Genomic DNA, 21,318 nt, shown 5'->3' with positions numbered 1-21,318 from the left:
GGGGGACAGGGGCAGGGAGACTGGTGCTGTAAGACTAAAAGCCTCTTACACCAGAAGAAAACAGAAATAGCTGTCATGGACAGAAGTGGTGGCCCATGAGCTGTCAAACTAGCTTGAGCTCTGGAGGAAGGGATGTGGTACAAAGTACACAATAAGCTTTGGGGAAGGGCCTGGTTTAATCCCAGCTCTTCCTCTTACTGGACGTGAGGGCGCGGGCTAATCATTTAAGCTTCTTGTGTTGTTTCCTCATCAAAAGTTTGGGGGCTTGAGAACTTTCCAGGCTTGGTACAGTCTGAGGGCACAGCAGACAAGCACCTGACACCAAGGAGCTCAGTGGCTGATAGCTTTGTTCGCTTCTCATGTAGCCTCACTGCAGAGATGTGCAAAGTGGAGGCCAAGCACCACAGCTAGGTGACGCACAAAACCCAAAAGCACAAAGGGTGGAGGAAGGTAAGGAGCAATATGCTAGTTCTGAGCAGTTTATACAAGGATGGTTTGGAAATCCAATCTGAGTAGTTCATACCATGACCCAGCTTAGCATGGGATGCAGGAGAAAGCGGAGGCAGGGTGCATTCAGGGCAACATCTCGGCCTGCGGTCTGAGTCCTGATGGGAATTCCTTTCACTACTTGAAAGTTCTCATGTGGCAGAGAACTATCCTCTGTTATCAACCATACCCACTTTGGCTCAGAGCTTACTGCTGCCTCCCCATCTGAGGGAATCCTCTGGAAGAACCATCACCTTCCCCGCTCTATCCTGAGGGCCCAGGGAAGTGCGTGGTGCCTGGCAGGGCCTCAGGCAGCGTGCTATGGGAAGGCAGACGTGTCCCCTAGAACAGGGCTGGCTAGCAGAACCCTCTTAATGACGAAAACCTTTCTATGTGCTCTCCAATACTGGAGGCCTTACCCCGTGTGGCAGAGGAACTGCACTTCTATTTCATGCCAGCAGCCACATATGGCCGGTGCCTACTGCAGTGCACAATACACCCTTAGATTCTCCTTGGCCACTATCACAACTGGCCTCTCTCTTACCAACACAGGGAAAGACAGGAAAGGCAAGTGCCTGGTCAGTGTGGTTTTGGCGTAGTCCAGTGCAAGGGAGGGGGCTGGACAATCTGATTTAGCACAGTCCTTCATAGAGTCCTGGGGATTCTAAGACAAGGAATTAGAACCCAACACACAAAACATAAGTTATTTATTTGGTCATAGAACCTGGGGTCTGACCCTGTACAGAGTTGACACTAGTGGCCCACTCATAGAGCCTGGCCGCCCACCACCCCCGTCTGTACCAGTAAGGTATAGAGTAGCGGACACAGGCCAAGTTCGGTGACAGCTTCCTGTGACCTTCGATTTCTGGCTCTGGGGTGTGCCACAAGCAGGGGATCTGTGGGAAGACCCCACTCGGGTCTGTCGAGGACAGCAGGCCACACGCATTCTCAGGTCCCCACTGGTGGGAAGGGTGTGTGCGCTGCCATCCGAGTCTTTGTTCTCTGGCAGGAAAGGCGGCTGGCACAGGCCGAGTCCAGGTGGGGGTCAGAGAACTGCAGGCTTTCTCATCTCCTCCATCTGTGGAGAAGGGAAGGGTGTCAGGATGGAGATTCCACTTCAGGAAAGGGAGGCTGTCATATAATCCCAGTGTCAACTGACGGATGGCCTGTGGTCCACCCTCAGACTCACCAAGAGCCAGGCGACCGTCTCTGCTCTGGCCACCCAAACTCAGGCTGCCCACCCACTGTCTGCTGCCGCCAGGACCTCCACCCAGGGCCTGGCCCCTGGGATGCCCACCACCAAACAGTCACAATCCCTTATAAGCACACGACACTTTAGCTTCCAGTGCTTACCCTATTTTTGATCCTATGAAGGTTTGATAATTCCCAAGAGACTGATTAACCAAGTTCTCTGTAATTACTCATTGGCAGAACTAGGATTTGAACTCAGGTTTTGGGACTCTGAAGTCCAGTGACAGAAAGACCTGGACGCACCCTCTAAGAGGGTATCCTATGGCCTCTGTTATTCCGGTTGCCCTCCCACCTGCCCACTGACAGCCTGGCTCCACACACCTCCTCATGACAGTCTGAGCACCTGGAGGGCGCTGTGGAATTCTATGCCATAACGGAAAGTGTGCAAAGAGGGACTGGCTTAGGGTCAGGAGGGCCAAGCACACCAACCATCACCTCCCCCACACTCACATCCGCAGGCATTTGTCCTTCCCACCACTTGCCACTCTCTGGCCATCTGGACTCCAGTCAACAGCATATACCTAAAGGGAGGCAGAGGAGGGAGGCAGAGGAGGAAGGCAGGTGAGGTGGTGAGAGGGAGACAGCCAGGCTCCAATCCCAACCCCTCCTCTGCCCGAGGGTTGGCCCCACCTCATCCGCATGGCCAGGCAGGTCCATGGCCAGCTTCTGGGCCTTCACATCCCACACCTTCAGTGTGCTGTCACTGCTGCCGCTGACCAGGAGCCGGCTGTCAGCTGACCATGCAATCTGGTACACGGCAGCCACGTGGCCGCGTAGGGAAGCCAGGTACCTGGTCCAGAAGACGATGATGGATCTTAGTCTGAGTTAGATCTTCCAACACATCTAAAGGGTCCCCTATGCTCACGGTCACGGTTCTCAACCTTGGCTATTTGTTAGAAATACCTGGGAACTTTTACAAAATCATACTGCCTGGTCCCCATCCCAGACCATTTTAATCATTACCAGTCATTACAATTTGTAAAACTTCTGCACATGAGTAGCTTCTAGCATGCCTCTTGCTTGCCCTCCATACCTGCACAACTTTGCATGCCTTAGACTCCAACGTGGCCATCTGCTTAGCCCATCTGCCTGACATCCCCCTAAGCAGCAGGTGCCTGCTGACAGGCAGCATGGAGTAACAGTGGGCCAGGCCCACCTGAACTTTCACATCAACACGGTCTAGCTGTTTCTCTTTGGACAAACCATCAGGCCTCTCTGAGACTCAGTTTCCTTATTTTAAAAAGGAACCCAATTACCTATGTTAAAGGGTTGCTGTGTGAAAACACAGTGACTGATGCAGAGGTCCCCCTTGAGCCCCAACAAGGTGTCCCTGGCTCTTTTTCTCCCCTTGCCTCTGCCTTTGCCTCTCCTCTGATCTGATTAACCCCAAGGGCATTGTGCCTCATCACACCAAGGGTTCCCACACTAGAGTGTGTAGCAGAGTCACCTGGTAACTTTATTAAATAAAATGAAGAATCAGATCCACAGGGTCTGAGTTGGGGCCAGGACTCTGCATTTCTATCAAGCTCCTATGTGATGCTGATGCCGCTGGTCTGTGGCCCACACTTTGAGGAGGGCCAAGTAACAATTGTACCACAAGCCTACCTACCACCACTTCACCTCCTCCAGGGCTACAGCCCTACCCCTTCAGCTAGCTCTAAGATCACTTCTCTCCTAAGACATAAACTAGCTTATTTTGTTTTTTTGGGACAGAGTCTCACTCTGTTGCCCAGGCTGGAGTGCAGTGGTGTGATCTCGGCTCACTGCAATCTGCATCTCCCAGGTTCAAATGATTCTCCTGCCTCAGCCTCGGGGGTAGCTGGGATTATAGGAATGTGCCACCACACCTGGTTAATTTTTGTATTTATAGTAGAGACAGGGTTTTGCCATGTTGGTCAGCCTGGTCTCAAACTCCTGAACTCAGGTGATCCGCCTGCCTCGGCCTCCCAAAGTCCTGGGATTACAAGCATGAGCCACCGCACGTGGCCTGAACTAGCATTTTTAGTGACCATTTAGTGCGGGTCCCAAACATACTATCTCATTAAATCCTTGTAACTAGGCCAGGCATGGTGGTTCACACCTGTAATCCCAGCACTTTGGGAGGCCGAAGCAGTTGGATCATTTGAGCTCAGGAGTTCAAGACCAGCCTGGTCAACATGGTGAAACCCTGTCTCAACTAAGAATACAAAAATCAGCCAGGCACAGTGGCAGAGGCCTGTAATCCCAGCTACTTGGGAGGCTGAGGCAGGAGAATCACTTGAACCCAGGAAGCAGAGGTTGTAATGACCAAGATCGTGCCATTGCACTCCAGCCACTTGAACACCAGGTGAGAGTGAAACTCATCTCTAAAACAAACAAAAAAACCCTTGTAACAAAGCTGAGAGGTAGGGGGTCTGCATATTACCGAAGAGGAAACAGTGGCTTAGAAAATCCAAACATTGGCCGGGCGCGGTGGCTCAAGCCTGTAATCCCAGCACTTTGGGAGGCCCAGACGGGCGGATCACGAGGTCAGGAGATCGAGACCATCCTGGCTAATACGGTGAAACCCCGTCTCTACTAAAAAATACAAAAAAACTAGCCGGGCGACGAGGCGGGCGCCTGTAGTCCCAGCTACTCGGGAGGCTGAGACAGGAGAATGGCGTCAACCCGGGAGGCGGAGCTTGCAGTGAGCTGAGAGCCAGCCACTGCACTCCAGCCTGGGCGGCAGAGCAAGACTCCGTCTCAAAAAAAAAAAAAAAAAGAAAATCCAAACACCTGCCAAGGCCACACAGCTAGTAAGTGGCAGTGCCAAGCCCCTCCCACTATTCTCTCCTTACAGAGGGGCAGTACCCACCCCCACTCACTTGCCCGTCCTGCCATCCCACAGCTTGATGGACTTGTCGAAGGAGGCACTAGCCACGATGCGGGAGTCAGGAGAGAAGAGCACTTGGTTGATGAGAGCTTGGTGTCCTGTCATCCGAGTGAGAGGTTTTTTGTCCTCTGCTGGGGACCATAGGAATAAGGTGAAGTCGTCTGAGCCAGACACCAGCCTCTCTGGACCCTGTCCCTAGGGGAGGCAGACAGCACACTGTGTTGGGTGTGGTCTCACAAAGAAGGAGGAGGGCCCGACTTTGGCAGCAAACATACACCCTGATTACTCCATGCCAGGGACAGAGAGAGGCCAGCACTAGAAGCAATGAGGACTGGGTTGGCCACTCACTCACACGTGATCCCAGGCGAGTCACTTCATCCAAAAGGCAAAAGAAACTACATGCATGTAGGCCGGGCGCAGTGGCTCAAGCCTGTAATCCCAGCACTTTGGGAGGCCGAGACAGGCGGATCACGAGGTCAGGAGATTGAGACCATCCTGGCTAACACGGTGAAACCCCGTCTCTACTAAAAAAAAATACAAAAAACTAGCCAGGCGTGGTGATGGGCGCCTGTAGTCCCAGCTACTCGGGAGGCTGAGGCAGGAGAATAGCGGGAACCCGGGAGGTGGAGCTTGCAGTCAGCTGAGATCCGGCCACTGCACTCCAGCCTGGGCGACAGAGCGAGACTCTGTCTCAAAAAAAAAAAAAAAAGAAAAAAAAAAAAGAAACTACATGCACGTAGAAAAAAATTTTTAAGATACACAATTACAGAAAAAGCAAGGCACAAAATAATGTGTTAAAAGGAGCAGGATTTTATGTATGTACGTATGTGTGTGTGCTTATACATATATACTGTATACAGACACGTGTATGTGTATATTAAATCTCTGGAAGGTGATTCACGATATTGGTAGTACTGGATGCTACAATAGAGATGGGAGACTTTGTGATCTACCTTTTTGTATTTTTTTAACGTGAATGTGTAAACAATCTTAAATAAAACAATAAACTAAAATAAAAAAGCATGTTGGAAATATAATAAATAGGTAAGCAAATAAACTAAACAGAAAATGAAATAAAATGATCTCTAGCATATTAATATTTTAGGACTGCAAACTAGGATTATGAAGAACAACTTTTTGGAACAGGTACATTCTGAGCTGAGTCTAGAACGGAGAAGGGTCTGAGAGGGTTTTAGTGATTGGCTAAGGACTGGTACAGAGCTGGGGGTGCATGTGGCTGGCACACACTCACCCGCACGAGGTTGTATCGGCTCAGAGCCCTCTCCTTCAACTCCTGCACTGTGTCCAGGTACCGGAGGAGAGAAGAGGAGATGAGGAAGAAGGCTGATTAGAAAATCTGATACAAAGAGCAAACAGTCCCCATTAAGCTAGAGAACTGGTGCCTTTCCAAACAGCCCCAGATCTTCCTTCTCCCAATCACTCACAGGATCCTTGGAGGTCTTGGGCATTAACTGAGGCCTCAGCAGGTTCAAAGGCCCCAGTGCGCAGGGCATAGTCAGTGCTGAGGGCCATGGTGTTCACCCAGTGGCCGTGGCCTTGCAGAGTCCGGCACAGCACACCCTAGGGCAGAGCGAGTCAGGTCAGACACACACACTCCTCCCCACCCGTAGGAGATTAGCTCCAGGAGATGGTGGTACAGGACTAAGAATCATCTTCACTCATGCATTGTGATCACCCCTCTGGGGTCAAGTCTCTCCCCACTTGTAAAATGGAGTCCAGATCATTAAAATGTTTCACGGAACAGGAGTTAGGTATGTCAGAGTAAACAGCTCCAGTCCAATACATTTGGGATATGGTAGATGTGACAAAGCTCAACAGGTGTCCTACAGGAGGAATTTCCAGAGTGTGACGATCTCACGGGGACTCTGCAATCTACACTATGGTGCAGCACCAACCACAGAACTCCTCATTCCCAAAACACCTCCCTTGACCAGGGGCTGCCAGCACACATCTGGGAAACACTGAACTCGCAGATGTCAAGGTTGTTCTGAGTGCCAGCATCTTGTGACTTGAGATTTTCTGGACTGGTTACTGAACCCTCCCAGTGCTTACATCATGAGCCCTCCAGACTTTGATGGTGCGGTCCTGGGAGGCAGAGTAGAGAAGCCCGTCCCCTCCCCACCGGAGACAGGTGACCGATTGGGTGTGCCCGGTGAGGATGCGCTCACAGCGGCCTGCAGTTGTGTCCCAGATCCGCACACTGCCATCTTTGGAGCTGCTGGCCACATAGCGGCACTCAGGGTTCCTGCAGAGAAGGGAGATGTGACCTCATCTGTGACCTGGCAACATCTGTCTGCCCATGGCACCTCCCCATTCCCAACTCAAAGGCCATGGACAATCTCTTTACAGCTTTCTGACACCAAGACCTGGCTGCACTGCAAGGTGGTTGCAACGAGCAGATCCTGTGATGAGCAGCTTCTCCCAAGCAGCAACGCAGGTCTGTACCTGGAATACCCTTCTCCCATACCTGCCAAGCCATCATGGTCATTCGAGTCATGCCCATCTCGTCCCCTCACGTAAAACTTCTATGCATTGGGCAGGGAAAGGGGATGTCTTTGATCCCCTGACTCATTTGTCCCAGCTCCATCAGTGTCACTTACGCATGGAGGGGCTCCCAGCTCAGGCCTGTGATCCACTTGCTGTGGCCAGCGAGGGTCCTGCCCACCTGCTTCCCTGTGCTTGGGTCCCAGAGGAGAATCTGAAGGACAGAAATTCACTGAATAATCCTCCCCAACAGGTCTCTGGCTCCACCAAAAATCCCTGCCTACCACTTCCCACCCAACCCTCCCTAAAGACTCCTGAACCTGATTCTGAACTGTCCCCTAGGGAAGGCGCCCTTGAGTCTCTGCCTAGTTAACCTGAGCACCACCTACCTGGCCATTCTTGCAGCCTGAGGCCAGCTTCTTGCCGTCTGGAGACCACGATATACTAAGGACCCAGTGTCTGTGTCCTAAGAAAGCAGAGGAAGGAGAAATAAGGGACTACATCTGTCTTTATCCCCAGTGCCCAGCAGTGCCTGGCAGGTGCCAGGTACTCCTTAGTCATTTGAATAAATGAATGATCTAACAAAAGGAGTGATGAGGCTTTCAGAGAATGGAAAGAATGCACCCCAAGTATTAGAGCTCTGCATCTTGCTGCACGGATAACACCATCACTCTCTAATGATTCCTTATGTGACACATACTATGAAGTGTTTTCGTACATGTCATCCCTTGTTATTCTTACAAGGGTTCTAAGGTATGGAGCAAAGCAAGACATATCATCCCCATTTTCCAGACGAGAAGACTGAAGCTTAGAAAGGGAACATGCCCTACACACACAAGTTCACTCAACCAATCTGTGGTATAGCAGTGGTTCTTCAAGTGTGGTCCCGAGAGCAGCAGCATCAGCATCTCCTGGGAACTTGTTAGAAACACAAATTCCCAGGCCCTAACCCAGGCCCAATAGAACCAAAACTCTGGGGGTGGGACCCAGCAATCTGTATTTTTTTTGTTTTCTTTTTTTTTTTTTTTATGGAGTCGCACTCTGTTGCCCAGGCTGGTGTGCAGTGGTGCCATCTCAGCTCACTGCAACCTCCACCTCCTAGATTCAAGCGATTCTTCCACCTCAGCCTCCCGAGTAGCTGGGATTACAAGCACATGCCACCATGCCTGGCTCATTTTTGTAGTTTTAGTAGAAATGGGGTTTCACTGTCAGGCTGGTCTTGAACTCCTGACCTCAAGTGATCTGCCTGCTTTGGCCTCCCAAAGTGCCGGGATTACAGGTATGAACCACCACGCCTGGCCAGCAATCTGTATTTTTTTGAGATGGAGTCTCACACTCTCACTCAGGCTGGAGTGCAGTGGTGCCATCTTGGCTCATTGCAAGCTCCGCCTCCCAGGTTCACGACGTTCTGCCTCAGCCTTCCAAGCAGCTGGGACTACAGGTGCCCAACACCACACCCGACTAATTTTTTTGTATTTTTAGTAAGACAGGGTTTCACCGTGTTAGCCAGGATGGTCTCAATCTCCTGACCTTGTGATCTGCCCGACTCAGCCGCCCAAAGTGCTGGGATTACAAGCGTGAGCCACTGTGCCCGGCCAGCAATGTGTATTTTAACAAGCCCCCAAGGTGAGGTGATTCTGACTGGTGCTCAAGTTTGAAAACCACTGTGGCAGAGGCAGGACTTAAATCAGGTTCTCCTTGCTACCAGTCAGTCAGCCTTTCCCCACGTCCCATATCGACTCCTTGGTGCAGTTTCTGCTTGTGTCTAAGTAGCTGGCTGCGCTCAAGGACATGGTCTCTACCTAGGAACAGACAGCCGCCAACTGGATATTAAGGGGCTGTAATCTGCAAAGTGAGACCCTCATCTCTATGAAAACAAAAAACGAGCCAGGTGTGGTGGCAAGTGCCTGTCGCCCCAGCTACCCTGGAGCCTGAAGTAGGGGGACTGCTTTAGCCCAGGAGTTCGAGGCTTGAGCCCAGGAGTTCAAGTTAGCTGTGACTGCACCACTGTACTCCAACGTGGTTGACAGAGCAAGACCCTGTCTCAAAAAAAAAAAGAAGATCCCCTAAATGGCTAATTGCATACTGACCCTTGCATGTGAAATGTGGTGTCTCTGTGCTGAGATCCCAGAAGCGCACGGTGGTGTCACCAGAGCCACTGGCCAGGTACCTGAGGAAGAACAGAGGATGCTTGATACTGCATATGTGCATTCCTGCCACCTATTCAATCACTTTCTGTGAACAGAATATGGAACTGGACTCTTTCCTCGACCCTGAAAAGGAGAAAGACAATAATGATGCCGCCCTCTGGGAGAATAGCCCAGGAGGCCATTTCTTTCCTCTCCACAGCTATAACCAGCTTTTGAAGTTCTCATTGCCTTCCTAAGTTTGAGATAAGCAACTAATCCCAGTTTCACAGATGAAAAATTAACTCAGAAAGGTTAAGTGATTTATACAAGTCACACAGCTCAGATCTTGAGAAATCAAGTCCAGGAAAGGTTTGTCCAAGGCAGGGGTCCTTAGCCTTTGGGGACCATGCCCTACTGAGGAAGTCCCTTAATGGCAAGCTGAGTCCAGAGCTTGGGTCTATAGTAGGCAGCCCTGAGGCCCCATCAATTACAACTCTGGGGGACCCTCCCCACACCAGGCAGAGGCTGCACCCCCACATACCCCCTCCATGAATCTGCAGCTGTCCTTACTTTCCCGTGGGGCTAAAGGCCACAGAAATGACTGCCTCACTGTGACCATCCAAGGAGCTGGTGCAGCGAGTCACGGCCCGGACTCTGAAGATAGCCTGTGGCTGGTAGATGATGTCTAGGACCTTCTCAGTCTCCACTGCCTGGGACTCCAACGTCTTCCCCAGTGAGGAGACGATCTCAGCATCGTGGACAAAGAAAGCCAGTGGCAGGGGATCCTCCTGAAGGACAATGGTAAAGGGCAACCCTTCATCAAAGGATGTGCAGGGGCACCATCTGCCAGCGATGCTCCCCACTGAGCTGTGGGAGGCGAAGCTTCTTCTTTTCAGCCACTGTGCTGGGGATACCCCCATCATTGCCCATTGAGCAAGACCTTTTATTTATTTATTTATTTTCGAAACAAGAGTCTCACTCTGTCACCCAGGCTGGAGTGCAGTGGCGCAATCTCCACTCACTGCAACCTCTGCCTCCTGGGTTTAAGAGTCTCCTGCCTCAGCCTCCCGAGTAGCTGGGATTACAGGTGCCCATCACCACGCCCGGCTATTTTACATTTTTAGTGGATACAGGGTTTCACTACGTTGGCCAGGCTGGTCTCAAACTCCTGACTTCAACTGATGCACCTGCCTTGGCCTCCCAAAGTGCTGGGATTACAGGTGTGAGCCACTGTGCCCAGCCGAGCAAGACCTTTTAAATCACTGAACAGCAGTTGTAGGACACTTACACAGCACTTGGAAATTCTTTTTTCTTTTTGTTTTTGAGATGGAGTCTCGCTCTGTCGCCCAGGCTGGAGTGCAATGGTGAAATCTCAGCTCACTGCAACCTCCGCCTCACGGGTTCAAGCAATTCTCCTGCTTCAGTCTCCTGAGGAACTGGGACTACAGGCGCCTGCCACCATGCCTGACTAATTTTTGTATTTTCAGTAGAGACTGTTTTCGCTATATTGGCTAAGCTGGTCTCGAACTCCTGACCTCTAGTGATCTGCCCACCTCAGCTTCCCAAAGTGCTGGGATTATAGGCATGAGTCACCGCACCCGGCCTGAAATTCTTTATCTGCATCTCATAACAACCCTGGGAAGTAGATACTAATATTCCCACTGACAGTTTCAAAAGCAGAGGCTCAGAACAACTAAGTAATTTGTTCGATGTCCTATTACCAATGATTAATTCAGGTTCTTTAGGTCCAAGATAGGATTAACATATAGCATTATGCAGTGTTTCCCAAACTACCACACCACACTGTATTTGTGTAAAAAGCACCCAAAAAGCCTGTTAAAAAATGTAGACTTTCTGCTTCAGCCTAGAGTTTGGTTTAGTAAGCCTGGGATGGAGTCCAGGAACTGCAATTTTAAGGACCTTCTCTGTCCCCAGGGCAGCTCTTCAGTAAACACACTGGCTTAAAGTTTAAAAGCAAAGGCCAGGCGCGGTGGCTTACGCCAGTAATCCCCAGCACTTTGGAGGCCAAGGCGGGCAGATTACGAGGTCAAAAGATGGAGACCATCCTGGCAAAAGTGGTGAAACCCCGTCTCTACTAATTAGCTGGGAGTGGTGGTGCGCACCTGTGGTCCCACCTACTTGGGAGGCTGAGACACGAGAATCGCTTGAACCCGGAAGGCAAAGGTTGCAGTGAGCCGAGATCACACCACTGCACTCCAGCTTGCCAGCCTAGCAACACAGCAAGACTCCGTTTCAAAAAAAAAAAAAAAGGCAGGAGTATTCGGATAGTTTTGGGTTCCAATTCCAAATCTGCTACCTACTACACAGCATCGTGCAAATAATTACCGGGCCACGCTGTAAAATGGAGATATTAAATGTGTCCCATCTTGGGGGACTGTGACAAGGAATCAATGAAATACAGTATCCAATGCGTTCAAAGCTAGGCCCGTCCCCGCAGGTGGACCTCGATGGTTGGCGCCTAAAGCGCTTTGCCACTGATTCCATCTCTGACATAGGTGGGAACTCACGCCAGGTGGGTCACCACAGTCCGTTGGGGGGGGACCATGAACCGCAGACCCTCGGTCATCTGATTCCCCCACCGCACCCGCCGGGGGTGGAGATGCGAGACCGCCCTGGCCAGCCGCTCACCTGGGCCAGTAGCGCGTTGCACACGAGCTGCAGCCTGTCCGGGGTGATGTCCACGGGCACGTCGAACGGGGAGCCCAGCAGCTGCCCGCCCTCATCCTGGAACTGCACTAGCAACCGCTGCACATCGCGCGCCACCGACTCGTCCTGCGCGAGAAAGCGGGGCGGGAGTCAGTCTCGTCGCCCGCCCGGAAGAGCCCCACTTCGCTTCCCTCCGGCCTCAGGGACCCGGGCCCTAGCGCCCCGCTGCGACGCCCCCCGCCCCCATCCACGCACACCCACCGCCACTGCCGCCGCCATCCTGCGTCCCCACGTGGAGGAGAAAGAGCCTGGCAGACAGAGCGCCATCTCCGTGGTTGGGCGGGATCGCCGCCGGCCACATCGCCCTCTGCTGTTGGGGAGGAGAAGCGTCCCGCTGCGCACGGCCTCAGGGATTAGAAATGGGTTTACCTGGTGCTCCTCCCGCCCCTCAGCAGCCTTCACATTTATTTTTTCCCAGGGTCTTAGAGGACACAGTCAACTTTTGACTCTTCACAACAGGAATTCTAGTCCCATTTTAATTTTATTTTATTTTGAGACAAGGTTTCACTCCTTCGCCCAGACTGGAGGGCTGTGGCGCCATCACGGCTCACTGCAGTCTTGAACTTTCGGACTCAGCGATCCTCCCACCTCAGCCTCCCGAGTAGCCTGGACTACAGGCACACGACACCCTGCCCGGTTATTTTTCTTCATTTTTTTAAAGACGAATTCTCACTATGTTGCCCGGGCTGGTCTCAAACTCCTGAACTCAGGCAGAGACTCCCCAACTCCCCAGCCTCAGCATCCCAAAGTGCTGGGATTACAAGTGTGAGCCACCATGCCTGGCCTAGAAATTAGTATCCTTTTAAAAAATGGGTCAAGTTAAGGCTGGGCGTGGTGGCTCATGCCTGTAATCCCCGCACTTTGAGAGGCCGAGGGGAGCCGATCACTTGAGTCCAGGAGTTCGAGATCAGCCTGGCCAACATGGTGAAACCAGGTCTCTACTAAAAATACAGAAAGATTAACCAGGCATGGTGGCATGCGCCTGTGGTCCTAGCTATTTGAGAGGCTGAGGTGGTAGATTCGCTTGAACCCAGGCGGCAGAAGTTGCAGTGAGCCAAGCTCTTACCACTGCATTCCAGCCTGGATGACAGAGCAAGACTCTGTCTCAATAAATAAATAAATAAATAAATAAAATGGATCAACTCAATTAATACTTGAGTACAAAAGCAAACCATTGCCGGGCGCGGTGGCTCAAGCCTGTAATCCCAGCACTTTGGGAGGCCGAGACGGGCGGATCACGAGGTCAGGAGATCGAGACCATCCTGGCTAACATGGTGAAACCCCGTCTCTACTAAAAATACAAAAAACTAGCCGGGCGAGGTGGCGGGCGCCTGTAGTCCCAGCTACTCGGGAGGCTGAGGCGGGAGAATGGCGTAAACCCGAGAGGCGGAGCTTGCAGTGAGCTGAGATCCGGCCACTGCACTTCAGCCTGAGCGACAGAGCGAGACTGCGTCTCAAAAAAAAAAAAAAAAAAAGCAAACCATTTCTACAGTCATCAACCCTGTAAAGCAATAACCGTGATAATGACATCAATGAATCAGGAATTGTTCTAAGTGCTTTTTCCACATAACTCATTTAATTCTTGTAACCCTTTTTTCCCCATATTACAGATGAGGAACTGAAGCAGACAGCAATGAACTTGAGCTCTCTTGCCTGAAACGAAGGATCTCCCTTGCCAGCTCTCCTCTCTCTCCCTCTACTGCTCGGGCAGTCTCAAGCTCTGCCGAGTCATCCTCATGAACACAGCTTGGATCTGCTCACCCCATCTCCACCGCCCCACTCTGGTCAGAGTCCCCATCATCGCCTGCCTGGACCACTACAACAGCCTCCCGATGAACCCTCCTGTCTCCACTCCTGCCTCTTTCCACCCATTCTCCACCATGCAGCCAGGGTTATCTTTTCAGATAAAAAAATCTGGCCTGTTACTCTTCACCCTCAAACCCCGCAATGGCTCCCTTACGTGCAGGAAAAAAGAAAACTCCTTATAATGGTCCATTCAGCCTTGCTACGTCCAGCCACCCCTCTCTTTAGGTTAAATCTTGCTGGCTTTTTCTGAGTTCTTACAAGGCATGGCTCTTCCTGCATCAGTGATTTTGCACATGCAGTTTTTTCTGTCTGGAACTGTTAGGGAGTGAATTGTGCCCTTCCCCTAATTAAAGCTTATCCAATCCCTGGTCCACAGCCTGCATGCAGCCCAGGACGGCTCTGAATGCAGCCCAACCCAAATTTGTAAGCTTTCTTAAAACATTATGAGATTTTCTTTCGATTTTTTTTTTCAGCTCATCAGCTATCATTAGTGTATTTTATGTGTGGCCCAAGGCAATCCTTTTTCCGATGTGGCCCAGGAAAGCCAAAAGATTGGACACCTCTGCCCTAATTTATATATTGAAGCCCTAACTCCGAATGTGGCTGTATTTGGATATAGGCTCTATTATTATTATTATTTATTTTTTAGAGACGGGGTCTCACTCTGTTGCCCAGATTAGAGTGTAGTAGTGTGATCATAGCTCACACATCTTCAAACTCCCAGTCTCAAGTGCTCTTCTTACCTCAGTGTTCTGAGTAGCTAGGACAACAGGTACTGTGCCACTGTACCTGACACTCGGCTAACTTTTTAAAATTTTTGTAGAGACAAGACTGTCACTATGTTGCCTAAGCTGGTCTCGAACTCTTGGTCTCAAATGATCTTCCTGTCTTAGGGCTTCCAAAGTGCTGGGATTACAGGCGTGAGCCACCATGCCTGGCCTGGAGATGGGCCCTGTAAGGACATAATAAAGGTTAATAAGTGAGTTTGTATGGGTAGGACCCTAATCAAACAGAACTGGTGCCCTTGTGAAAAGAGGAAGAGACTCCGGAGTGCTCTCTCTCTGTCCCTCCCACCCCCACTGCCTCCCTGAGCACACACAAAGATGAGGCCATAGGAGGACACAGGGAGAAGGTGGCTGTTTGCATCCAGGAAGAGAGGCCTCATCAGAAACCAACCCTTATGGTACCTTGACCTTGGATTTCTTTACTCCAGGGCTGTGAGAAAATAAATTTCTGTTATTGAAGGCTCCTGGTCTGTGCTTTTTTACTATGGCAGCCAGAGCAGACTAATACAGGAACAGTTCCTCGTTATTTAGGTCTTGCCTTGAATATTTATTCATTCATCCAATAAATGTATTGAGCACCTACTCTCTGCCAGACATTTTTATAGGAGTTCTATGTATACTAACTCATTTATCACTTACACAGGGAAACCTTTGAAATGATGTTGTACTTCCCTGTTGTATGTTTTCAAAACATCCTGGTATTCTTCACATTTTTTTTTTTGAGGCAGAGTCTCGCTCTGTCGCACGGGCTGGAGTGCAGTGGCCAGATCTCAGCTCACTGCAAGGTCCGCCTCCCGGGTTTACGCCATTCTCCTGCCTCAGCCTCCAGAGTAGCTGGGACTACAGGCGCCCGCCACCTCGCCCGGCTAGTTTTTTGTATTTTTTAGTAGAGACGGGGTTTCACCGTGTTAGCCAGGATGGTCTCGATCTCCTGACCTCGTGATCTGCTCGTCTCGGCCTCCCAAAGTGCTGGGATTACAGGCTTGAGCCACCGCGCCCAGCATTCCTCACATTTAGAAAGCACAGATCCAGCTGGGCACAGTGGCTCATGCCTGTAATCTCAGCACTTTGGGAGGCCGAGGTGAGAGTATCACTTGAGCCCGGGAGTTTCAGACCAGACTGGACAACATAGTGAGATCTTGTCTCTACAAAAAGTTTAAAAAATAGCCAGGTGGCATGCACCTGTAGTCCCAGCTACTCAGGAGGCTGAGATGGGTGAATTGCTTGAACCTAACCTGGCAGGTCAAGGCTGCAGTCAGCTGTGATCATGCCACTGCATTCCACTTGTGACAGTGAGATCCTGTCTCAAAAAAAAAAAAAAAAAAAAAGAAATCACAGAATCACAGATCCATGGAATTATTTCATTCATTCATTCAACAAATAACATTGAGCACCTTCTTTTTCTTTTTTTATTCTTCTTTGAGACAGAATCTTGCTCTGTTGCCAAAGCTGGTGTGCAGTGGCGTGATCTCGGCTCACTGCAACCTCCATCTCTGGGGTTCAAGCATGAGCCACTGTGCCCCACATCATTACAAACTCTTGGAATATGTGAGGGAACAACATAGACACAAATCCTTGCCCTCATGAGTGTTCTATGCTTCACAATTCCTTGCACATAATAAATGTTTAAGAAATGCGGGCCGAGTGCGGTGGCTCACGCCTGTAATCTCAGCACTTTGAGAGGCCTAGGCAGACAGATCACGAGGTCAGGAGTTCGAGACCAGCCTGGCCAACATGATGAAACCCTGTCTCTACTAAAAATACAAAAATTAGCTAGGCGTAGTGGCACACACCTGTAGTCCCAGCTTCTTGGGAGGCTGAGGCAGGAGAATTGCTTGAACCTAGGAGGTGGAGGTTGCAGTGAGCTGAGATTGTGCCATGCACTCCAGCCTGGGCGACAGAGGAAGACTCCGTCAAAAAAAAAGGAAAAAGGAAAAAAAAAAGAAAAAGAAATGAGACTGGGAGGTATGTTGGCTCACGCCTGTAATCCCAACACTTTGGGAGGCCAAGGTGAGCAGATCACAAGGTCAGGAGTTCGAGACCAGCCTGGCCAACATGGTGAAACCCTGTCTCTACTAAAAATACAAAAATTAGCTGGGCGTGGTGGCACGTGCCTGTAATCCCAGCTACTCGGGAGGCTGAGGCAGGAGAATTGCTTGAACCCAGGAGGTGGAGGTTGCAGTGAGCCGAGATTGTGCCATGCACTCCAGCCTGGGCGACAAAAGGAAGACTCTGTCTCAAAAAAAAAAAAAAAAAAAAGAAAAGAAAAAGAAAAAAAAAGAAATGAGACTGGGAGTTATGGTGGCTCACACCTGTAATCCCAGCACTTTGGGAGGTCAAGGCGGGCAGATCACTTGAGGTCAGGAGTTTGAGACCAGCCTGCCCAACATGGTGAAATCCCATCTCTACTAAAAATATAGAAATTAGCTAGGCGTGGTCGTGGATGCCTGTAATCCCAGCTACTCATGAGGCTGAGGCAGGAGAATCTCTTGAACCCGGAAGGTGGAGGTTGCAGTGAGCCGAGATCACGCCACTGCACTCCAGCCTGGGCAACAGAGCAAGACTCTGTCTCAAACAACAGCAACAACAACAAAAAAGATGTTTAAGAAATGCTTGTGGAATGAATTTCTGAATCAGTATTTGAATATAAGATCCCTTGGACCTAAAGTCACAGAACCGCAGGTCTCTGCCAATGTCAGGATCCCTTATCCTATTACCTCATTGCTACAGAAGGCTTGCCCCACAAAGGGGCCCAGGGCTTGCCGTAACATGAAGGCAGAAAATTCATCCATCTATTCATTCATTTATTTGCTCATTCAACAAACATGTGTTAGGGCTGGGCTTTGTGTCCAGCAGGGCAGTAGAACTTGTCCAAGGTCACAAAGCTGTGTGTCCAAGGTCACAGGTCTGGGAATAGAATCCAGTGTCAGTGGTTCCACCTGGGATTTTCTTCAGACCAATCTTTCGCAGCTCTGGTCAGGTAAGTTTGAAGATATGTGTGCGGTGGAGGGGAGAGGGACGAGAGATGAGTGGAGGAAATCATCAGCATGAAGACACCACTCGTTCATTCATTCATCCATTCGTTCCATTCAGGAAACACACTTTGGACACCGACTGTGACAGAACCTGTGAGGGAAGGGGGTTGGGGGACAAGCTACATGGGATGCTGTCTTTACCTTCCAGAAGGGAGCTCACAGCCCAGGCTTGGGGCACTGAAAGGCAGAAGAGTTCTTGGTCCAAGTAGGGACAATGTCATAAATTTGCTTCAGGAACTCCCAGTTAGCTAAGGAGAAACATTCCCGCCTCAGGAGAGACTCCTCTGTAATGGTGAATACATAGTTCTTGTCCCAGGAAGACCCCCTTCTGAGGAGGGAGCCTCAGTGTGTCCCAGGAGAGTTCCCAGTTGGGTAGGGGGACCCTTGGTCTCAGGGGAATTCGCAGTCTGACCCAGCCCTTGCCCTAAGAGATCGCAGCCTGATGGGGGATACACAAAACCCACTCTCTGGGGGTTCCCAGTCGGATGGGAGAGGTAGGCTGAATATATCCACTCCATACACAGGGGGAGGAACAGGAGACCACATGAGGACCCAAACTAATGAACCACTCACTCACACTAAACTGAGTTAGCAAGTCCTGCCGGTCTTTCTGAAAAGCAAAGACATTTGGAACACGTGAAAGCAGCGTGGGTTGAGGTGTTGCACAGAAGTGGAAAAGGGAAGGAACTTTCTTCCTCTGTTCCTTCCCCCTCCCTCCAGAAAGGTATTTCTGGAAGTCTCCAGTTGGTCTGGGATCTGGGCACCTGCTGTGTGTCCCAGTCTGTCAGCCCCTCAGCTGTCACTCTGCTCCCAAAAATAGCAGTGGTTGAAGGGAAGGAGAGGACGCTGTTTATCTGAGAGAGAGGTGGAAAGGGGCTTTAGAGCTGTGCCCAGGGAGGGAGTCTGCTGGGGGGTTCCTGTCCCTTCTGGATCTTTCTGTCACTCTTTTGGGTGCGAGTGCCTGAGCCCCCGCAGGACACCCCAGAGTGGAGTGCTTGGGTAGAGGCTGGTCAGCACCTCCACGTGGTCATGACTGACCAGTCTGGGGAGGGGGAGGGCCCTGAGTATCAGTGACAGACTCCAGGGGCACCTGCCCCTGTGGCCAAATATGGTCCAGAGCCACTGGCTGAGGCAAGAAAATCTCTTGGGTGGGGGCTGGGAGGGGCAGACTGAGGCTGGCTGGCTGGAGGTTGACGCAGGAGTGCTCAGGGGAGCAGCATCACAGGAGGGCAGATCGAAAGTATTGTCCTCACTGAGAAAGTGAGCAGGGGCCTGGGGTGTGCCTTGGACTGGGGAGGGAGACGGCGTACTTCTAAGACCTGCGACGAGAGTTCAGGCCTTTGGCACCAACTGAGTGGCTTCACTTGCTCAGGCTGGGAGGGACAGAGAGTGAGGCACAGGGACTCTCAACTTGGGCCAAGCTCTGAGCAGATGCTTTAATGTCCTCATGGGACAATAGATTTGGGGATTTTGGGGGTGGATCCCTTCCAAGCAGAATCCCCACCATCCTCTCTGGTGTGAGGGGACCCTGGAGCTCCGGACCTCAGGCCAGGAGCCCAGCCTGGGTCTGGAGTGAGGGGCTGACCAGACGGAGCTGCTCCTGTCCCGGCAGATGGCAGAGGTGGAAGCGGTACAGCTGAAGGAGGAAGGGAACCGGCATTTCCAGCTCCAGGACTACAAGGCTGCCACAAAGAGCTACAGCCAGGCCCTGAAGCTGACCAAGGACAAGGCCCTGCTGGCCACACTTTATCGGAACCGGGCAGCCTGTGGCCTGAAAACGGTCTGGGGCAGGGCAGGGCAGGGCACGGGGCGGGAGTGAGGCAGAGGGGCCTTGGGGCTGAGTGGCAGCCCCTTCACCCTGATAGGAATTGCCCTTCATGGCAGCCGGCTCCGCTGGATGCCTGGGGTTAGAGAAGGGTGTCTCCCCTGACCCATGCCCTGGAAAGACAGAAATTCATCCAGAGCAGAATCAGCCCAACGCCAGGTGCTTTCATATGTTATTCATGGCATCTTACTAATGGCTATGAGATAGCTGTTGTTGTCCTCCCCCTATTGCAGATAAGAAACTCGGATCCAGAGGGCTTCATTAACTTGATCAAGCTCTCTCAAGTAGTAGCAGAGCTGAGATTCAAACCTGGGTTTGCCTGATGTCAAAGCCTGTCCTCTTTGCCATGCCTACAAGGAGCATGCCCTGGGCCTCTGACAGCCTGCAGCTCCCCCAGCAAACCCTCTCCCCTCACAGTGGGGACACTCTCTGGCCATCTCTGCATTGGGCCCACATTAACCGAGTCTCCTTCTCCTTCCCCTTTCCTCAGGAGAGCTATGTCCAGGCAGCTTCAGATGCCTCCAGAGGTGAGTCCCTCCCACCCCCAAGCTTGCCCTGTCACATTCTCCTCTGCATGGCCTGGGTTTTAATCTAGTTACCATTTTGGGGGAAGAAACAGTGAGTATGGAGTGACTTCAGAAGGGAGAGAACAAGCTGCAAAAGGGACTGGAAACATATCCTCTGAAGAGCAGTTCAGGGAAGCGGCAATATTTAGCCCAGAAAAGGCAACTCGCAGGTGGGACAGAGAGCTGCCTTCAAATTCCTAAAAGGCTGTCACAAGGAAGAAGGATTGGATTTCATCTCAGGGGCTCCAGGGCTGGGCAATGTTACAGGGAACACATTTCAGGTATGGAGAGGGCAAGGTTTTCTGATTAAGCTGGCTGGCTGTCTTTTTCTTTTTTTTTGAGATGGAGTCTTGCTCTGTTGCCCAGACTACAGTGCAATGGCACGATCTCAGCTCACTGAAACCTCTGCCTCCCAGGTTCAAGCAATTCTCCTGTCTCAGCCTCCCAAGTAGCTGGGATTACAGATGCATGCCACCATGCCTGGCTAGTTTTTGTATTTTTAGTAGAGACAAAGTTTCACCATGTTGGCCAGGCTGGTCTCAAACTCCTGACCTCGTGATCTGCCCACCTTGGCCTCCCAAACTGTTGGAATTACAGGCGTGAGTCACTGCACCAGGCCTGCCTGGCTGTCTTGAGAAGGAGGGAGCTCCCCATTGCTGGAGGTATGCAAGCACTGATTGGTTAAGCCCCTGGCAGGGATCCTGTAGCAGAGACTGGAACATTAGGAATTGGATGACATGACCCTCAAGCTCTCTTCCCACCTTGAAACTCTGTGGCTCTTACTGTCTGTCTAACAAAGGGGAGGTATGGGCCAGAGAATCCACATGGGTGGATAATCTCCAGGCAAGACACAGAAGCCCAGCAAGAGCATGCTTCCTGGAGTTGGGGCAGTGGGGCTGGTGGTCTATAGTCTGGCTCCCTAAGGCCCTCATCCTCCGTCTCCCCTCGATAGCCATTGACATCAACTCCTCAGACATCAAGGCTCTGTATCGGCGATGCCAGGCACTGGAGCACCTGGGGAAGCTGGACCAGGCCTTTAAGGACGTGCAGCGTTGTGCCACCCTCGAGCCACGGAACCAGAACTTCCAGGAGACGCTGAGGAGACTCAACACCAACATTCAGGAGAAGGTGAGCTGGGCCTCTTCCCACAACCCTTGGCTGCCCAGTCCCTCTCTTCATTCCTAGTAGGAATGGGTTAGGGAGGTGGGTCATCAGGGAAGGGCTAGCCCTACCTCCACACTCTGAGACAGAGACAGCAAGTGGCATACTCAGGCTGCACAGAACAGCTAAGCAGGTGCTTCTATCTGTGATGCCTGTTTGAGGGCACAAGCCAGCCAAGGCTAGAACACAGG

General features: G+C 51.3%; 2 protein-coding genes across 4 annotated transcripts in view; one reads left to right on the top strand and one right to left on the bottom strand.

Moving 5' to 3' along the window:
* Positions 1 to 466: 466 nt before the first annotated feature.
* NLE1 (notchless homolog 1) lies at positions 467 to 12,244 on the bottom strand. 2 transcript variants are annotated; one of them, XM_033184172.1, is made up of 13 exons: positions 12,151 to 12,238; positions 11,872 to 12,015; positions 9,793 to 10,010; positions 9,184 to 9,263; positions 7,483 to 7,559; positions 7,210 to 7,307; positions 6,662 to 6,854; positions 6,034 to 6,169; positions 5,841 to 5,887; positions 4,581 to 4,783; positions 2,368 to 2,527; positions 2,188 to 2,258; positions 467 to 1,564 (listed from the first exon to the last, which is right to left on the bottom strand). In XM_033184172.1, the coding sequence occupies exons 1-13, from the start codon at positions 12,214 to 12,216 to the stop codon at positions 1,552 to 1,554; spliced, it is 1,506 nt and encodes a 501-aa protein (XP_033040063.1). In that variant the 5' UTR covers positions 12,217 to 12,238; the 3' UTR covers positions 467 to 1,551. The 2 variants fall into 2 exon arrangements, with proteins under 2 accessions (XP_033040063.1, XP_033040064.1); XM_033184173.1 differs by having other exon boundaries at positions 1,177 to 1,564; positions 9,764 to 10,010; positions 12,151 to 12,244.
* A 6,226-nt stretch (positions 12,245 to 18,470) lies between these two features.
* UNC45B (unc-45 myosin chaperone B) overlaps positions 18,471 to 21,318 on the top strand; it is a 42,586-nt gene continuing 39,738 nt past the window's right edge. Inside the window, exons 1-4 of one of the 2 annotated variants that reach the window (XM_033184171.1) lie at positions 18,471 to 18,706; positions 19,188 to 19,355; positions 19,891 to 19,927; positions 20,919 to 21,094. In XM_033184171.1, coding sequence (XP_033040062.1) covers positions 19,188 to 19,355; positions 19,891 to 19,927; positions 20,919 to 21,094 — 381 coding nt within the window. In that variant the 5' untranslated portion in view covers positions 18,471 to 18,706. The other variant, XM_033184170.1, reaches the window with a different exon arrangement.

Source organism: Trachypithecus francoisi, unplaced genomic scaffold (genome assembly GCF_009764315.1).
Source record: "Trachypithecus francoisi isolate TF-2019V2 unplaced genomic scaffold, Tfra_2.0 Lachesis_group20, whole genome shotgun sequence".
NCBI classification, from domain to species: Eukaryota; Metazoa; Chordata; class Mammalia; order Primates; family Cercopithecidae; genus Trachypithecus; species Trachypithecus francoisi.
Note: the sequence above shows the minus strand (reverse complement) of the source record. Positions and strands in the feature narration are given on the sequence as shown.